This window comes from Musa acuminata, chromosome BXJ1-10, assembly GCF_036884655.1.
Source record: "Musa acuminata AAA Group cultivar baxijiao chromosome BXJ1-10, Cavendish_Baxijiao_AAA, whole genome shotgun sequence".
Lineage (NCBI taxonomy): Eukaryota > Viridiplantae > Streptophyta > Magnoliopsida > Zingiberales > Musaceae > Musa > Musa acuminata.
Genome location: NC_088336.1, coordinates 17,050,136 through 17,070,084, shown reverse-complemented (window position 1 = coordinate 17,070,084; position 19,949 = coordinate 17,050,136). Strand labels below are relative to the sequence as shown.

Sequence of the window (19,949 nt, the reverse complement as noted above, 5' to 3'; positions counted from 1 at the left end):
CGACTTTAAATTATTCGTTTAGTAAAATTTGCTCAATAGATAGCTTTTGTGAGAAAAAAAAATTAGAGGAGGTAAGAAACATTGGGGTAAAAAGAAGAAAAACAATAATAATAATAAAAACACAGATCATACAGATGTAAAGTCTTAACAAAATCATTACTTCATTGCCAAGCAAGTGCCACGAAGTCAATCATGTTATTATTTAGCTATCTTCATCTTTGTTCTTATCATCATTCGGTCTTCCCAATCACATTCAAATAACCAACATGACAGTGTTGATTATGACAGATAACATGGTCAACAAACTTAATTGTTCCTCAAGTTCAAACCTGCTGATGACAAACAATGATGTCTTCACGAAGTTTTCTGATGAGCAACAATAAGACATTTTAATGCATTGCTTTGCATCCAGCATTGTGTGTGAGGGAACCTGTTCAAGAAAACCTTACTCTCTGAGAACATCATGTCCTTCTGCGTTCACAAATTCTTGTACACCGGTGGTTGCAAGTTGTTTAAGCATGTCTACAGACACAGAAGTAAGTTTAATCCTCTCCTTCTTTTCTTAGCTCAGCGCCAAGTTCACAGTAACATGTGTGCAACTCGAAGGTCATCAAACGTAAGTCTCACTCATGAATTTAGTTTAACTTTGATATGGTATTGTCATATAGCATCGAGAAGAACAGAAGAATCAACTGTGGTCGGAAACTCCTCGGGTAATCAAGGCTTAGATTCACAACAATACGATATAGACATCATAAAAGCAGCAACAAACTACTTTGATCATGGGAATAAGCTTGGAGAAGGAGGATTTGGCCCAGTTTATAAGGTACTCTTCATGTTCTCCTTGAGATTACTCTTTTGATGTTGTTAAGCTTGTGATCTTTTATTGGATAACATCTTTCACCAGGGAAGGTTTGCTGATGGACGAGTGATAGCTGTGAAGAGACTGTCAGAGAGATCTGGTCAAGGCACAAAGGAATTCAAGAATGAGGTAGAAGTTATATCCAGACTCCAACACAGGAACCTTGTGAAGCTTTTGGGCTACTGCATCCATGGAGAAGAGAAGTTACTGGTCTATGAATTCATGCCCAACAAGAGTTTGGATTTCTTTCTCTTTGGTCAGTTTGCTAATCTCTTCATCATCATCTATGCAGTAGAAGCTCTTTTCTCTCGAGCTAGCTTGTGTTCTTGACCTGTTCTAATAATATCTTGGCCAGACGCCACTAATTCAAGAACACTGGTCTGGAGAAAGCGCTACAGCATCATCGAGGGTGTTGCTCGAGGACTGGTCTACCTTCATCGCGACTCTCGATTGAGAATAATCCACAGAGATCTGAAAACCAGCAACATTCTGCTTGACGAACAATTTAATCCGAAAATTTCTGACTTCGGGATGGCACGCATCTTTGGAGGAGATCAGATTCAAGAAACAACTAAGAGAGTTGTTGGAACAATGTAAGTCACATCAATCATTGCCTGATGTCTCGTCTTTTGAAGGATCTCATCAATCGATGCTAACGTGCAGTGGATACATGTCTCCTGAGTATGCCATGGGAGGAAAATTCTCCGAGAAATCGGATGTCTTCAGCTTCGGCGTCTTGGTTTTAGAGATTTTGAGTGGTAAGAAGAATAGCTACTATCTCAACGACGACGACGACGACGATGAATCGATTGGCCTTTTGGGATACGTAAGTACTCACTCAAAACTTCTTCTTCTTCTTCTTCTTCTTCTTCTTCTTCTTCTTCTTCTTCTTCTTCTTCTTCTGGTGTTCTAACACTCATATGAAGTGTGGCAATTTGATATTGGATGTTGCAGGCATGGAGGCTGTGGGAAGAGCACAGAATCCTAGAGCTGGTAGATCCATCATTGGGCGATTCATGCAATAGCTCTCAAGTGATGAGGTGCATTAAACTTGGGCTGCTATGCGTTCAAGAATTCCCAGCGGACAGGCCAACCATGTCAATGGTGGTCTCCCTGCTAAATAGTGATGCAGATGATCTCCCTGCACCCAAACCAGTTGCATTCTTTGGGGCGAGAAGCAAACCGGAGAGCTCTGAGAGCTGCTCTGTCAATGAAGTCACCAACACAGAAATAGATTGCAGATGATGTGTGAAGCACAGTGTTCTTCCAAAGTCTGTTTGTTTGGCTGCATCAACTTTCTATTCTGATGTGATGTCACTATGCAATCAAAGCGTGCACAAATGAGAGAAGTAAACATGTGAGAACGCAAGCACATGAGCTTATACTGCATGTTCTTTGTGCTCCATCAGTATATGAGACTGCTTTGGATGTACTGTTGTAAGCTTTTCAATGACCACATTGGATGTTCAATAATGTGCTTTTTTTGCCTATGATGACAATAATTATTGAGCAAGCAAACATGTAGATGCCTGTCTCACACTCATATCAAACTACTATCTCCTGTAGAACAATGATGAACATAAAGGAAGAAATGTGTCACAAGAACTTGCCAACAAATCTGTCTGTAAGAAGAACACTAAATCCATCAGATCTCAAGTTCATAATTTAGCATGGGTGGGTTTGATGAATGGACTAGTCAACTTTGGGTGACATAGGCATTGACAATGACATCCAAGATTGTCTCATGGCATTGTCAACTTTGGGTGACATATTGGACAAAGCACATCAAGGGAAAGTACATGGAAGCTTCATTAAATAGAAAACATGATGGCTATTTGACCAATCAATCACAGATTAGAAATCCCATTAGTTTATTGTGTGACATCTTTCAAACTTAGCAGCTTGACTGAATCAACCACCTATCCACTGACTTTGTTGAAGAACTAAAAATGATTGGCTTTATCAGGAATCATGTCTCACCAGTCCAATTCAAATTGCTGGAGGAGTGCATTGAACATTAAGCTTTCTCACTCTCTGTAGCAGTCAAATTCTAATGATCTCTAATGGAAAGAGACTTGTGAATATGAAATATTTTCCAAATATTATATTTAAGTCAAAAAAATCATTTTCATACATTTTTCATTGCTCAGCTTGTAATAATAAGCTGAGAATAGCACAGATAATTATATCCTCACAACATTCTGCAGCACTACTTCTATATATCAGAACACTATAGATACATGGATCTGATTCAAACAATATTTTCTTCCTACAAACAACTAATTCTGATATAAAATGTCTTAAATTAATATTTTAAATATAAAATTTATCAAATGGGATGCTCATATAATAAAAAATTAACGAATGAGATATTAGATTTTTAACTCTCAATAAATGAGTCTGATATATCATCATTATATTAATATTATATATATATAAACATTTATCACATTGCAATTCAAACCCTTAACGTAAGAACACAACATTAATATCTTAGGTATTAATTTATATATAATATTATAAATCTTAAATTTTTGATAAGTGAGATTGACACATACCCTTAGCAGTATAAAAAAATTATCAGATAAAATCTAAAACTTCAACATTTGATAAATAAGTCTACTAACACTTAACCAATGTCTTCGTGTTGGACCTTAATTTCGATCCTCCATTCTAAATAAAAATAAAGTTAATAATAATAATAATAATAATAATAATAATAATAATAATAATTTATCACTATCGTCATACGTATCTTCGGTGATAGCATGGGTTGAAGATTGTTGTGTTATGATGGCTGCGTACGGTAAGTTAAGGATGGAGAACACCATGATCAACTCGAACATAAGAAGAATTGCGACTCACATGAAGCGATATTTTTGTTCTCATTCTTTTATTTACTTACGACGTGTCGCTTACGGATGGCTATTTTTCATATGCTCTTGCAATCCATTCCCAGATAGGATCCATGGTCCAATCCCGATATGCCAAACCGCATGTCATCATCGACCTCAAGCCAATCGACGAACATGCACCATCATCACCTGCGAGCCTAACCACCCTCCCCTATCTCATCCCCTCTCATGTCTATCACCACGAGTATGTTTTCCTCCTGTCTATCGTGAACCTGTGGCCTCCAAATCGCTTGTTCATAATAATATCTATAATTTTCAATAATGGTGAGAGAAAACAATGACCATCTTCTATAGTATAATTAAATATTTTTAATACTTGTATTAATAAATGAGAATTATAGACCTAGAAAATTATATTATTTGTAAGAGTAGGCTAAAAATACATAATCTTAGGACTCCCTTCAACTTAATTCTTTGGAATAGATACTTGTCTTTGTACTTTGTAAATAGAAACTATTCCATGATTCCTTGTATTTTGACAAGAATTGTGATGTTACACAATATAAATCATGCACATGCAAGTCAATGTTTGGTTTGGGGTAGGATCTAATTATAACTCGTCTTATGTTCAATCACTAAAATCCAAGCCCTACGTTTTATACGGCTACACTTTGTGGGGGTAAACTAATACCAAAAAATTGGACTGGTAACTCCCAAAACTTAGCCGTAACGCTGTCGTTCCATCTATCGGAAATCTCTCAAAAATATTTTTATCTAAAATCTATTTTGACTATATGGTCAATAATTTCTTTTATTTGTTTTTCTTGCATTATATTCTGTTTGATTTATTGATTGATAACTTCAATAGTATTAACATTGTCTCACCTCATCCAATGCTCTTTGCTTCATAATTTTTTCTTAAAATGACTTGTTTATTATTAGGATTGCAACCACTTGCTATTAAAATGATTGATAGGAAATTTAAACATAGAAAACTATAAGTTTGGATATGGCAAATAAAAAAAAACCTTCAATAAGATGTGAATATATAAGAGTTTAACATGTATCATTAAAAATTCAAAGCGTTGGATGATAATCACTAATGTGAGCTTTGTAAAAATTAAAACTTAGATAAGCGTTCTATCAATATATATTGCAAAATAATATATCTAATTTAACTCTTTCATACCTACTCTTACTAGTTATTTCAATTTTTTTTACTTATTCAACTCTATTCATTGGTTCCAACAATATACACTTATTTGAGATGAATTAAATAAAAATTAAAAATATATATATCTGATTAAGATTCTATGTATTCTGTGGCTCTTTCTCACAACAATTGCCATGGAGAATTTAGACAAGCCAAAAATTATTGTTTACGATACTCTCTCTCTCTCTCTCTCTCTCTCTCTCTCTCTCTATATATATATATATATATATATATATATATATATATATATATATATATATATATATATATATATATATGACTTGCAAAATGTACTCATCTAATTATATCTAAATGAAAAACTTATAATCATGTATGTCTATGCACATACCCAACCCATCAATACCCCCAAATGAACATGTTCCTATGTTTGTTTTCCAATTTTTTTGTTCCTCAAAGTAAAAAAAAAGAGGGGGCGGGGATGATAGCCAAAGTGTTGTACTTGGAACCCCAAGCGCCAATTTTGAACTAAAGTGGGATAGTCTAAGCCAAACCCACCACCCAACTTTGGACTCGGAGCTTTAAATGGGGACGTTATTATTATATGGCTCCGACCCCAATTTGTATTTATTTCTTTTATTTAATGCTTTTACCCCTCCTTTTCCCCGTCTTTAACGTCGCCTAGCCGTTGAATGAACCCTGTGGCGCTCGTAGAATTACCAAGATGCACTTCCCATCCCTCGCACGTGCCCACTCCGCGTCCACTCGTGTGGCCCGTTTCTCTCCGACTCCCTTTGAATTCCCACGCGCGAAAGCAACGCAAGTAAATAAAAATGTTTTCTTTTTTATTTTTTGTTTTTTGCTTTTTAAAGCAGCGGCCGATAGCGAGAATCCGAGACATCTTTCTTATCTCGACGAACGGTCACCACATCCCCCTCTTCCTCGCGCCCTCTCTCGGAGTCCACCGAAACAGATCCCACGCGCTTTCCGCCAACCCACCGCAAAACCCCGTCGCCTAGCCAGGGGCATTTTGGGCAGATCAATTTCTTTCTCTCTTCTTCTCCTCTGTCCTTCCCAAAATGACCCGGTTCAGTCCACAAACTCCTCTCGCTCGACAGTCTCATCTCTTTTTATTCATCGCCTTCGTTTGCGATCTCTCTCTTTACCTTCAAAGAGAGAGAGAGAGAGAGAGAGAGAAGGGATGGGGATGGAAGTGGAGTTGCCGGATGACTTCCGCTGCCCCATCTCGCTGGAGGTGATGACTGACCCGGTGATCCTACCGTCGGGACACACCTTCGACCGCGCCTCCATCCAGCGCTGGCTCGACTCCGGTAACCTTACCTGCCCGGTCACCAACCTACCCCTGTCCCCCTCCCCCTCCCTCATCCCCAACCACGCCCTCCGCAGCCTCATCTCCAGCTTCCTCGCCCAGCGACCGACCGCCATCGACGCCGCTGCCGACAACCGCGACGCGCTGCTCCTTGCCCCCCTCTCCTTTCCCTCCGATGCCCCCACCCTCGCCGCCGTCCTCCGCCTCGCCCAGCGCGGCGGCCCCAACTCCCGCCGCCTAGTCGCGGACTCCGGCGCCGCGTCCGTCCTCTTCCGCCACGCCGCCGCCCCCGACCCTCCCGACCTCCAGGACCTCTCCCTCCGCACCCTGCTCCACCTCACCCTCGACGGCGACGACGCCCGCCTCGGCCTTGTCGCCGAGGGCGCCCTCGACCCCGTCATCGCCGCCCTTCGCGGCGGCCCCGCCGCAGCCCTCGCCGCCACGCTTCTCACCAGCCTCGCCGTCGTCGACGTCAATAAGGCGACCATCGGCGCCCACCCCGCCGCGATACCTCTCCTCGCAGCGCTCCTCCGCTACGGCGACGGCCGGGAGCGGCGGGAAGCGGCGACGGCACTCTACGAGCTGTGCAAATTCGCGGAGAACCGGCGGCGGACCGTCCGAGCCGGCGCCTTGCTGCCCTTAGTCCGCCTGACCCGCGAAGGCTCGGAGAGGGCCGTCCGGGTTTTGGGACTTCTCGCCAAGTGCCGAGAAGGTAAGGAAGAGATGAGGAAGTTGATCGGATTCATTAACGTATTATCCGAGGTCCTAAGAGCGGGGAGTCCTCGGGGCATCGAGCACGCCCTTTTGGTGTTGAACTATTTGTGCTCGGATAGCAGAGAGATGGCTTTCACAGCCATCAAAGAAGGGATTCTTGATCTCTGCTCGGTTTTGGCAGGCGATATGAATCCGAATATTGGTAAGAACGCGATGGAATTGGTTCTGAGACTTGAAAAGGAGCAATTTGGTGGCTATTCATGAACGAGGTTTTTTCTCCGTCGTTGCTGTTTTGCACTTGGCGATGCATAGTGGCATACGGAGGTCAGTGGAGCTGCATGCTTAATGGGTTCCCTTATTTTCATATCTCATGGCTACTGTAAAGGAAAGACCATCTTTTTCAACCCTTTCTTTGTTCCTTCATCCTAGTTTTTGGAGTAGCTTTAGAAATAACTAGCCCTGTTTATATCAAAAAGGTTGTAACTTGTTAGCTGAATCTATATGAAAATCCAATCAGATAGTGATATTTTCTCTCTACATAGTAACGGACTGATGCATTCAAGAAATGTATTTTCCATATTTGGTTCGATGTTGTGAATTTGTGTTGTGATCCTGTTTCTTTGAAGAGTAGCCCACTTGGTTGCCATTCAAATGCTCATCGAATTCTGATGAGCAGGCATGTTGTGTTGCCTTGTGCTGATGTAGATGGCTGTGATCCAGTGATAAGTTTAAACTCTTTTACTGTAATGTTTAATAACTCTCTGGCCATCACAGCTGAGAACTATTTTGCAGTTTTGATTCATCAAGATACTGCTAGATGGGTGATCTGAAATGCTAGAGAGTAATCATTGGGAGTTACAAGAAGAAGGTATGTTTTTTTGAGTCAAGTGTAAAGAACATCTATGGAGATATTTAAATTTGCTCGAGTTTTTGGAATAAGGTAACCAATACTATGGATCATTTTATTGGTTACTAGATTATATTTAATTCTTGGTTTATTTGTTTAGCTGTTGATAGTTCAGTACTTGATAACTCATTTTGTTTTGGAGATCTGAACTAGCTCCTCAAATGTCTTTGCATCTTTGAGAATCTTCTATTTGTTTTTTCTTTTTATTCTGTATTGTTTGTGTTATTCGGTGTCAAATTGAAGTTATTTGCACACGCATAAGGATAAGTTGGACACTTTTGATTGATGGTGTAGTTTACCCAACGCACACATGCATTAAAATCTTGTTCATGAGGAAACAAGGAAGTATGAATTCGGTTCATACAGTGCATCTTGCATTATCTGAAAAAGTAAACATACAACACAACATTAGATCGTTCAGTTATTTTTTTGCAGTGGACCAACTCTTAAGAATGTTTTGACTTCATATATGATACTCAAAATCTCCTGAAATATTTTTTTTCTTAGAGATTTTATATGAATTGTATAGTGTAATACTAGTTTGTATATGCTGATGTGTCTCCATCATTATATACACTTATCATTTGACTGCTCTGTATACTGTTATTTTCTTCAGTGGTGAGTACTTGAAAGATCAACTGGAAAACAGGAATAGAGCCCATAATGCAGCTAACAAAAATATGATCAGAACTGTGTTCTAAAGCTGGGAAAAAAGGATCAACTGGAAAACAGAAATAGAGCCCGTAATGCAGCTAACAAAAATATGATCAGAACTGTGTTCTAAAGCTGGGAAAAAAGGAATGAAAATCAAAGGTACAAGTCTGTAATGTTCTAAAGCTGGAGAAAAGGAATGAAAAACAAAAGGATGCAGGATGTTAGGCAGAAATAGGGAGTGGACCACCTTATAACATAAATTGAATTGCATTTATATCAAATTGGAATATATGAATTATAAAATTGGAATAAGTTCTGTAATGAGGGGAACTGGACTTATTGTAACTATCTTCGACTGAACTTAAATTCTACAAGGAAAGTTGTTGCTGCAGCATTTTATTTTACAACAATCCTCTTCTTGCAAGTCTGATTATGATGGTAATCCAATCATGTTGTATTATTATATGCAGTCTCTTTTAAAATCTAATTATGACTTGTTCCGCAACCAATGAACATGTTGTCCTTGGGACTAGAAAATCCTCAATGTTTGATGATCATTGCTCCACTTTGACTGCATAACAGATTAATCTATGAGAACAATTTACATGCTGATATCATGGCATGAAAGATAAATTTTCAAAATGTCACCTATATTGAGTTAATGCTGCTGGTCATCATGTTATGTAAGTCTTATTTCTTTTTAAAGACAGCTCGATAACAGTGTGCTGACACAATAAAATGTGAAACATGTTACTGAGTTCTATAACTAAATCTAACTGCCTCATGTTGCATGATGAAGAAAGGGTTATGTATACTTTTCTTGGAATCAAATTGTTTGCTTCGGACAACAATTCAAGACCATTGATGTAAACAGGAAAAGTGTCGTTTTCGGAAACCGACACAGACGTGGTTCAATGAAATGAAGATGTTGGTTTTGGCAAGTAAATAATATGCTTGAGATTTATCCAGATTATGGATCAATGCTTTTCTTTTCCAGCTAAATCACTGATATGAATATGTGGATGTGATTCCCTTTTGATGTTGATTGGGTAATGCTTTTCCACCGATGTTTTTAAGATGCAGACCATGGGGGATTATCAGTGCTCCAGACACATTCAATCTTGAGAAATTTCCAGATTGTATATCAATCTGCATGGGCAGATGGCAAGTTCTAAAAATGGTTATACTTTTAGAAAATTACGTGTTTATCAATTGAGACTTTTTCTTCTTGTTTAAGCTATTGTTCGAGTTAGGGATTTCTATTGATCTTTGAGCATTTATATATTGTTGAATGTAGTTCGAAATCATTTTTGTCAGTTCATTTAAGCACATTTGAGCAACAATTTTACTTAAGTCTTTCCTGGAAATGATTGATGACTATTTGAAGGCATTGTGACGGATGGTTGCTGAGTGTTGAAGTCTGTGTGCCAAGAGGTGAATTGTTATTGTGGCTGAATAGTTTCTGGTGATTAAGGTTACAGATTAGTTCTCCCTTCCATTGAATTTTTTTTTTTTTTGGTGCATCCGATAAATTTAATCCAAATTCTTGTTTCCAAACTCTTCATTGCTTTCTCTTTAATTTAGTTTTTTGTGCACTTATTATATCAAGAACTGTCTGATGATCATTAAAATTCTATTCTGCATCGTCAGTTGACTCACTTAGTTCTTCTGCTATATCTTTGTACTACTTGCAGGTCTTCAACACCAAACCTTACGGCGTACTGCATGCAGCATTCACAGGCCATTCAAGTTGTTGCTGCAGTTGTAAATAATCATCTTATATACCTGAGGCTATTTCCCTTTTAGATATGGGCAGATATATACGTCCGACATATCAACCATTTGGTCATTCTATGTCCTCTTTAAATATATAAAAAACTTTCAATTATTCAAAGAAGATTATATGAAATATCTCTAATTATATTCAATGTTTTCTCCTTCAGCATGTGGATCAGAGAGCTCAAATCATATCTTTATATTCCTTCACACGATGCAGCCATGAGCCCTTGTATTATATGACCACTCGTGCATGTAAAAGATTATGAATGTATTTGGTCTTTGATAGGGAATATTTTAGCATCAATAGTAGTTTGCTAATAGGTAACCACCATGGGAGCTGACATTGAAGACACCTCGGCATCCGTCTGACACAGAAAAGAACTAAGATGGAGGGTGAAGCTCTCTTGGTCGTCCCTCGCCAACTTCGCACTGCATGGGACGATATGAATTGGTGTCATGCTACAGGAGCCCGGATAGGTCGACTCGCACCGCAAGAGATATACGAGCCGATCACCCACATGATTGCATTGCAAAGAAATACGATTGGTCCTCATCAACTACAACTCCTTCTCGTCGGCTCCACAAGTATAAGAACTGACCTGGCAAGTGAGGAGGAGGGGGGTTCGAAGAACAACCCACATGATACAAACTCATCCTTCATCTATTAATTTAAGCATCAGAGGGATCGAGTCGAGAATCCCCCAACATTGACTTGTTGTACAGGACCCTGACAAAGATCAAACCTACTTCAGCCCCACCTCGTGATGTCTCGAAAGGCTCGACAGCAATCTCGTGAACTGTCCTCTTCAGCCCCTACCTCGCTCTCATCGCTTCGTCTTCCCCTAGAGAAGTCACTTAGATGACTTTGCACCTTTAGGATTGGACCAAGCCATAATGACTCACGGTCTATGGCATCAAGTTATATACATGTTAGCACTAGGAGGGTCGAATGTCGCAAGAGCATCCACTGATGAATCCTCTCAATAAGCGCTCCAACGAGGAGGCTCCTCCCCCCACACACAATACATTCGACTAAGGAGGGCAACTACCCACCCTCCCACAAGTAAATGAGTCCACCTCAGCTTAGACCCTGGGGTGCTACTAGCGCCTATTTAATGACCCCGAACTCTCCCCTCCAGGAACTAATGTGGGACAACTAATCATCCTTGCTGAGGCCTTCCTAAATCTCACCCACTAAGTACAGGCACTTGCTGGGATGATGCAAGTCATTGCTCTCCTACTGCCCTAACTAGCCCAACAAATGACACCCATTTTACAACTGTGGCCAATGGTCCAACCATCGCTTGTTCCCACACCCCTCGGGGCTAACCCGATTGATCCACCATCACCAAGACCACCCCTAGTCAGTTGAGGGGCAACTCGAGGATCCACACTCCCCGATGGTGGAGTGCAATGCTCCTCCACTCCGTTGCATTGCCTCGACCTTCCTTAGTCAAACACTCAGTCAACAGATTCCATGGACAATTCGCTTAGGGCTCAATTGAGACCGGTGAACTAATGCTTGGACGAGGTGCAACGGGAATTCTAGTAGTCCAAGGGGGAGGTTGGCAACCCCGTCTTGGGCAACTCTCCTTTTGTCCAAGATATCTAAGAGGAGCCCCTACCGACTAACTTTCGCCTCTCGATGCTAAAGGCTTTTGATGGAAATTCATGTTGGGAAATTGCAGAGAGCATCACATGCATAGCGAAAAATAAAAAAATAAAAATTGATTTCCCAAACTAATCTTATAGAATCGTCATACCAAGATCGATCGGAAGTGTAAAACTCAAAAGTGACAAAATCACGTAACTACATAAAGTGGTTGAGACGTTCTCACCTAGGGGAGATCATATTGAATCTCGGATTTTGATGATGAAATTAATTGATGAGTTTGTGATCTAATTTATATTTTGAGTGATCCAGGACTAGCTTTGATTAAGGAGAGGCAAATTGATTAAAGTAGGAGGAATCAGATGTTGAGCTGGAGTGATTATGTTAGAAGATTGGACGTCGAGCCAGAGGATCAGTCAACGTGTCGCCAAAAGGCTTCGTGCCATGAGTTCGAGCATCGAGCCAAGAAGATCGGACATTGTGCCAAAGAGATCAGATGTTACAGGAAGACAATATACCGATTGGGCAATATGCCAAAAGAGAGGACGATGCATCGAAGGATCGGACGAAGCGCTGAATGAACCAATGACATGTCAGACAACATAGGATTCATGCTTGTAATAATTTGTCTAGATCAAGTTAGTTTAGGTTTAATTGAGTCAGTTAGGATGTTGAGCGGGATGTAATAATACCAACTCAATTAGGGACCAATTAGGACTGAATCAAAATTGAATTTGGCCTATTGTTGGGCTTATTTAATGTCTTGTAGTAAGGTCTGGCGATAGTATCGCCCAAATATAATCTTCAAGATTGTCTCAAGCAATGGTACCACCCAAATATAGTCTTCAAGACTGTGTCAGGTGGTGGTACCGGTAGATTGGGCGGTGGTACCGCCCAGACACAGTCTCCCAAACTATGTTAAGTAGTAGTACCATCGAACTGAGCGGTGGTTCCACCTAGTGCTGCAGGTGGTGGTACTGCCAAGACAAGGGAAACCTGGGATGAGACCTTTGTTGGCTTCATTTTTTAAGTCATTTGGGGTCTATAAATACCCCAGCTATTCCTGCATAGAATAGCAAGAATTGGGTAGAAAGGGGGAAAGAATCCTTGACGAAAAAGAGTTAAAAAAGCTTGAAATGTGTTGAATGTTCCCCTCCACCTCTTAGAGTTTAGAGTTCATTCTAAGAGAGGTGTGAAACTTGTAAAGATCTCCTATATATATTTATTTTATTTTGAATCTCTTGAAAGTCCTTTTGTCGACACGTCGACCGATCCTCTAGCCTGACATACAATCTCCTAACATGTTCAACTCCGGCCTAACATCTAATTCCTCCTACTTCAATCAATTTATCTCTACTTGATCGAAGCTAGTCCTACATCACTCAGAATGCAGATTAGATCACAAACTCATCAATTGATTTCATCATCAAAATTCGAGATTCAACAATCTCCCTCTTTTGATGATGACAATCAATTGATGCCGGAGTTTAAACTAAAATCCTCTTATCAATATGTCATATTGAAATAAGTTATCATTTCTGAAAATAATAACCATTGACTTTCACATTATTGCATACATCATAAAATCATGTGTATTGTATGCATTATTCCAAATCTTCATATATATTTCAAATTATCATGGTATCAAAATATCAAAGTATATTACATCTTACCATATATGATCATCATAACTTCTTATTGTATGTATTATCATAATATCATAAGTATTTCATTCATAATCTCATATCATCATCATAACTTCTCTCCCTTTATCATCAATAAAAAGGAGAAAAATGTAACTAGAAAATTGTTGAAGTATGCAAGCTAGTAAGATAGCAAGTTTTGCATCATTTTAGAATATGCGAGCTAGTAAGTTTTAAAGATATGCAAGTTTAGCATGTTTGCTTTTCTTTGTGATGTTCAAGCTAGCAAATTTTTGAAAAAAAATGTAAGATAGTAAATAGCAAGTTTTATATTATTTTAGAACATACAAGCTAGCAAGTTTTTTGAGATGTGCAAGTTAGAACATGCATCATGAGTATTGCCTCTCTTGAGATGTGCAAGTTTTGCTTCTCTTGAGATGTGCAAGATAGCACTTCTTGTTTCTTTTTTGAGATGAGCAAGCTAGCAAGTTTTGCCTCTCTTTGCAATGTGCAAGTTTGCAATCTTTGCTTCCTTTCTACATGAGCAAGCTAGCAAGTTTAACCACCCCTTTGTCATTGTCAAATAGAAGAGAAGAATATAATGTTGTAATTCTTTTCCCTTTACATCAATTTTCAAATCATGACAAAAGGTATACAACCATAGATATAAAGGAGTTGAGCAAAAAAAAATTGTAAACATCAAGAAGTCAAGTGACATATCATGGTGTATTTGTAAGTCAAATAATAAAAAGAAAGAATTATAGTAAATGATCTTGATTCATAAAAAAAATTCTCAAGTTAATATTATGAGAAATCAAGAAAAACTATGATTCATATGGATAATTCTCCTCTTTAGTAAATGGTAAAAAGAAACATAGGAGAACAAAGAAGAGATCTTGATTCATAAAAAAAATTCTCAAGTTAAGATTATGAGAAATCAAGAAAAACTATGATTCATATGGATAATTCTCCTCTTTAGTAAATGGTAAAAAGAAACATAGGAGAACAAAGAAGAGATCTTGATTCATAAAAAAAATTCTCAAGTTAAGATTATGAGAAATCAAGAAAAACTATGATTCATATGGATAATTCTCCTCTTTAGTAAATGGTAAAATGAAACATAGAAGAACAAAGAAGAGATCTTGATTCACATAAGATATATCAAGTTAAGAAATCAAGAGAAGGTTCATGATTTGATTGGAAAAAAACTCATTTAGATTCAAATAATCAAATCATCAAAATCATTTTCATAGTCCAAGAGATTCATAAAAAAATGATACAAATAGATTCATCAATCCCTTTTTGAAAACTCGATAAGGCATAGATTGAGAAATTTTCAAGAAAAATACATTCCTTTTTTTTATTTCAATTTCAGTGATTGATTTCATACAAGCATGTCTTTGTTTTATATACTAAATCGATGCATCATTGATTAAAACAAAAGCCAGAAAATCATAAAAAAAAGTCATCAAAATCAATAAGCCATAAATCATAAAAATCAATATGATCAAAAGTGTAACATATAATTCCAAAATATAAGATTTTAAATCATCATTATATCATTATACCATTAAATCATTAAACATGATTTTGTTGAACGAAAAGCATCTTTAATTAAAATTATTTTTTTACCGATAGTTCTAATCTAATGATCTTTCCTTTATTGTTTTGGCTAATTAGCTTTTATGAAGTATTTTGGATCTCCGGTCATAAGCCTTGAGCATCCACTATCAAAATCTCATTTTACTCCTAGCTTTCAATTTTAGAGATGTCTACAAAAAGGGTGAGTTTGTTCTAGGTACCCATTTAGCTTTGGATCCATCGTGATTAGATCTATCTATTCTAATTTTTGGCACTAAGATATTCATGGTTTCTTTAGAAACCCAAACTAATTTATGTGAGTCATACTTTTTAAATAAATATTTAAAAGTAAAATGACCACATCTACTATAAAAATTATACTTAACCTTAGGGGTAACATGCAATATGGGTCCGTTAATAAAAGTAGTTGGCTTTTATTGAGTATAATTACTCACAAAGTCGATTCCTTCCTTTCTACGAACATAACTCTTATTGGCAAGAATCATGTTTAAAGATTTTCTATCAATTTTAATTTTTTCTAAAGTTTGTTGTAATAGAAAATTTTTCATTTTGTATGAATCTAACTCTTCACATTTAGTGCAAGAGCTTAACATACAATTATCATACTTATTTTTTAATTTTTTAAATTTATTAGAAAGAGAAGCATGATCCTTTTTTAGCAACTTATATGTTTACCAACAAATTTAAATTTATCAAATAAATTATGGAAAGCATCAAGCAATTCATTGTAAGGTAAAGGAGTTTCGGTTGAGTCATTTACCTCATCGTCGAGTGCTATCAAGATGTAGTTTGCCACTTCATCTTCGGATGCACTCGATTCATCCCAAGTAACCTTGAGTGCTTTCTTCGTCTTTAATAGCTTCTTTTTTTTAAGTTTATTTTTATTTTTTGATTTTTGTTTTATGAACATTTTAAATTTACTTGTGAGGAGTTCAAAGTCATCATCACTTGAGCTTTCGCTCGAGTAGTCTTCTTTTGTTCGAAGTATCAAATCTTTCATGTTTATTGGAAGGTAGTTCTCATATTCATCATGTTCAATACAAGTCATTTCATATATCATTAAAGACCTGATAAGTTCTTCCAGCGGAAAGTTATTTAGGTCTTTTGCCTCTTGTATTGCAGTTACTTTCGAATCTCAATTTTTAAAAAGAGATCGTAAAACTTTATTAGCAAGTTTAAGATTCAAAAAACATTTGTCAAGAGCTTTTAAGCCATTGATGATATCCGTAAAATCATGTATCAAAATATTAATTTTAAAATCTTTAACTCTACTTGTGCCTTCATGTGTCATTTCAAGTGTGTGCCAAATGTCATGTGCAATTTCATAAATTGAAATACAATTAAATTCATTTTAATATAAGTGTAAAATAAAACATTCATATCTTTAGCGTTCAAAGAAAAAGTCTTCCTCTCCAAATCATTCCATTCGTTTGTTGGTTTAGAAGACATTTCAAAACCACTTTCAATGATATTCCATAAATCGAAATTCATAGAAAGCAAGAAAATCCTCATTCAGTTTTCTAATAAGTGTAGTTTGTCCCATTGAACATAAGAGGATGAATGATAGAGTGACTCTCTTGAAAGCCGAAAAAAGCCATATCTCTTGGGTGTAAAACCAAATAGAGAGAAATATGGCTCTGATACCAACTGTTAGGACCAAAATCAGCACTAAGAGGGGGGTGAACTAGTGCTTACGAAAAATTACATCAATTTGAAAATATCATTCGATAACGCTTGTATCGAAAAGTTGGGTTTAACTTGAAAGCATATTTGTAAGCATAGTAAATGTAGTAAGCAAGTAAATTAGTTGCAATATGAGAATGAAAAGTAGAATAAAAATGTAAACTGAGTACACATAGGATTTATAATGGTTCGATCGTCGTAACCTATGTCCGCTCCCGATTCCTCCTCCGTTGAGGTCACCAGTATCCACTAACAGTCTTTCAATGGGCAAAGACTAACTACTCTCTTACAACCCTTTTCTCCTTTTCACAGATTTAGAAGATAACATTTATAATCACTCAATCCTTCCTTAAACAAAAATTATACTCTTAGAGAAGAGGAGAGGAACTCTCAAGATTGCAACAGTGTTTTCCCCAATTTATGTTCTCAATTCTTATATTTACTATGCAGGGATGAGTGAGGTATTTATAAGTCTTAAATGGATTCAAATTTAGAGTCAAAAAGAGTCTCATCCCGGGTCTTCGGGGTACTAGCGGTACCACCGCCTAACATAGTCTTGAAGACTATGTTTGACGGTACCATCGTCAGACCCTACTACAAATCACTGAATGAGCCAAACAATAAGCCTAATTTAACCTCGATTCAGGCCCAATTAGCCTCTAATTAAGTTGGCATTGTTTCACTCCAATATCAACTCAATTAGACCTAAACTAACTTGATCTAGACAAATTATTACAAACCACAAATCATATGTTGTCCGACATACCATTAGTTCTTTCGGTGCTTCGTCCGATCTTTCGACGCATCGTCCTCTCCTTTGGCGTATTACCCAATCAACATGTTGACTCTCGTAACTTATGATTTTCTTGGTGCAATGTCCAATCCTTCGGCCGGATGCTCGAACTCACGGCATGAAGTCCTTCTATCGGTATGTCAATTGATCCTCCGACTCGACGTCCAATCTGTTAAATCTCGGATTTTGATGATGAAACCAATTTATAGTATTCATGATATGATCTACGTTTTGAGTGACATAAGAAGCTTCAATAAGGAAGAGACAATTAAAAGTAGGAAGAATCATGTTGGGTCAAAGTAGAACATATCAGAAGATTGGACGTTGAGCTGGAGGATTGGTCGACGTATCGGTAGAAGGCTTCGAGCCATGGGTTCGGGCATTAGGTCAAGAAGCGTAGAAATTATGCCACGGAAATCAGAGTTGCGGAGTTTAACTAGTCGATTGGGCAATAGGTCGCAAGCGAGGACGATGCGTCGAAGAATCGGACGAGGCGTCGATGAACCAATGACATGCCGAACAATATTTGATTATCTTTGTAATAATTGTTTAGATCGAAGTAGGTTTTAGGCGTAATTGGGTTGGAATTAGGACAACTCAATTAGGGGCCAATTGGGCCTAAGTTTGGGCTGTGTTAAGCCAAGTGAAAGGCCCAAACAGTGACCCAATAGATGTAACCATCGGTGGCACCGTCTTTGAGAATATGTCAGGCGGTGGTACCGCCCAGACTCAGTCTCCGAGACTGTCAAGCGATGATACCACCCATACATAGTCTCCCAAGCAGTGGTACCACCCAATGTCAGTGCAGTACAAGCGCTGGTATCGCTCAAGAACCGGGAAACCTAGGATGAGACCATTTTTTGCCCCATTTTTTAAGCTAATTGAGGTTTATAAATACCCCAGCTATTCCTGTATGGAACAATAAGAAAGTTGAGCAAAACTTTATGATTCTAAGGTTGTAAACCCTATTCGAAAGTTGAGTTCCCTCCTCCTAAAGCTTAGAGAGAGTTCTAAGAGAGGTGTGTAAGAAATAACTTATAAAAGAGGGCTGTAAAAGGTTGTCTCCTAAACCTGTGAAAAGGAGAAAAGGAGTGTAAAAGGGTAGTTGATCTTCGATCGTTGAAAGAAGATCGTTAGTGGATGCCAATAGCCTCAACGGAAGAGGAATCGGGAGTGGATGTAAGTCATGATGATCGAACCACTATAAAAATCTAGTTTGCATTTCCTTCATGCTATTTTTTTATATTGCAAACTGAATTCTTACATTCACTATGCTTCCATATCTTTCAATTTAAACTCTTTTCTGATACGTTTTCATCAAATGAAATTTTCTGAATCAACGTGATTTTATCACTGCACTAATTCACCCCCCCTCTCTTAGTGCTGACTCGATCCTAATAATTTGTATTAGAGCCACATTTTTTCTCGTTTGGTTTAACAACAAGAGAAATGGCTCTTTTTGGATTTCAAGAGGGACTTTATATCATTCGGCCTCCTATGTTCAATGGGACGGACTACACATTGGAAAACTCAAATGAGAGTTTGAGTTTTCTTGCTTTCTTTGGATTTGAATTTATGGAATATTGTTGAAAGCGGTTTTCAAAAGTCTTCTAATCCAATAAATAAATTGAATAATTTGGAGAAGAAAATTTTTTCTTTGAATACTAAAGCTATAAACGCTCTATTTTGTACTTTAGACAAATATAAATTTAATCGAGTTTCTATTTGCGAAACGGCTTTTGACATTTGGCATACACTTGAAATTGCACACGAAGGCACTAGTAAAGTTAAAGATTTGAAAATCAATTTTTTTATGCATGATTTTGAATTGTTTCGGATGGAACCAAGTGAGACCATTGGAGACATGTACACCCGATTTACGGATGTCGTCAATGGTTTAAAAGCACTTGGTAAACGTTTTTCTAACTTTAAACTTAGTAACAAAATATTAAGATCCCTTCCAAAGAGTTGGGACCCTAAAGTCATGGTCATTCAAGATGTCAAGGATTTGAACTATTTTCTACTTGAAGAACTTATTGGGTCTGAAAACGAAGAGCAAACCGATGAAGACAAAGTGGTGAACTATTATGCCTTAGTGGCTTTCGACGACGAGGTAACCAAAACCCCTTTACTTTATTTTGAAATTACTTGATGCATTTCATAAATTATTTTTAAATTAATTTAAAAAAATTATATATAAATTGTTAAAAAATAAAAAATTGAGACAATGCTTATCTTTCTAGTGATTTTGAAAATGATCATGAAAATTATATGTTTTATGATAAAGGAACAAAATGTTAGATCTAATGCTTATACATATAATAAGATTAATCTTATGTATATT

The 19,949-nt window shown here is 37.5% G+C and overlaps 2 protein-coding genes across 4 annotated transcripts; both read left to right on the top strand.

Annotated features, from left to right (window-relative positions):
* Positions 1 to 356: 356 nt before the first annotated feature.
* Positions 357 to 2,335, top strand: LOC104000009 (cysteine-rich receptor-like protein kinase 19). Its single transcript, XM_009421933.3, has 6 exons — positions 357 to 536; positions 669 to 826; positions 908 to 1,118; positions 1,218 to 1,455; positions 1,526 to 1,688; positions 1,817 to 2,335. Exons 1-6 carry the CDS (start codon positions 464 to 466, stop codon positions 2,105 to 2,107), a joined length of 1,134 nt encoding a protein of 377 aa, XP_009420208.2. The 5' UTR covers positions 357 to 463; the 3' UTR covers positions 2,108 to 2,335.
* A 3,498-nt stretch (positions 2,336 to 5,833) lies between these two features.
* Positions 5,834 to 10,421, top strand: LOC135595255 (U-box domain-containing protein 8-like). 3 transcript variants are annotated; one of them, XM_065085937.1, is made up of 3 exons: positions 5,834 to 7,256; positions 7,725 to 7,800; positions 10,188 to 10,421. In XM_065085937.1, the coding sequence occupies exon 1, from the start codon at positions 6,090 to 6,092 to the stop codon at positions 7,194 to 7,196; it is 1,107 nt and encodes a 368-aa protein (XP_064942009.1). In that variant the 5' UTR covers positions 5,834 to 6,089; the 3' UTR covers positions 7,197 to 7,256; positions 7,725 to 7,800; positions 10,188 to 10,421. The 3 variants fall into 3 exon arrangements, with proteins under 3 accessions (XP_064942009.1, XP_064942008.1, XP_064942007.1); XM_065085936.1 differs by having other exon boundaries at positions 8,456 to 10,421; XM_065085935.1 differs by having other exon boundaries at positions 7,725 to 10,421.
* Positions 10,422 to 19,949: the final 9,528 nt, after the last annotated feature.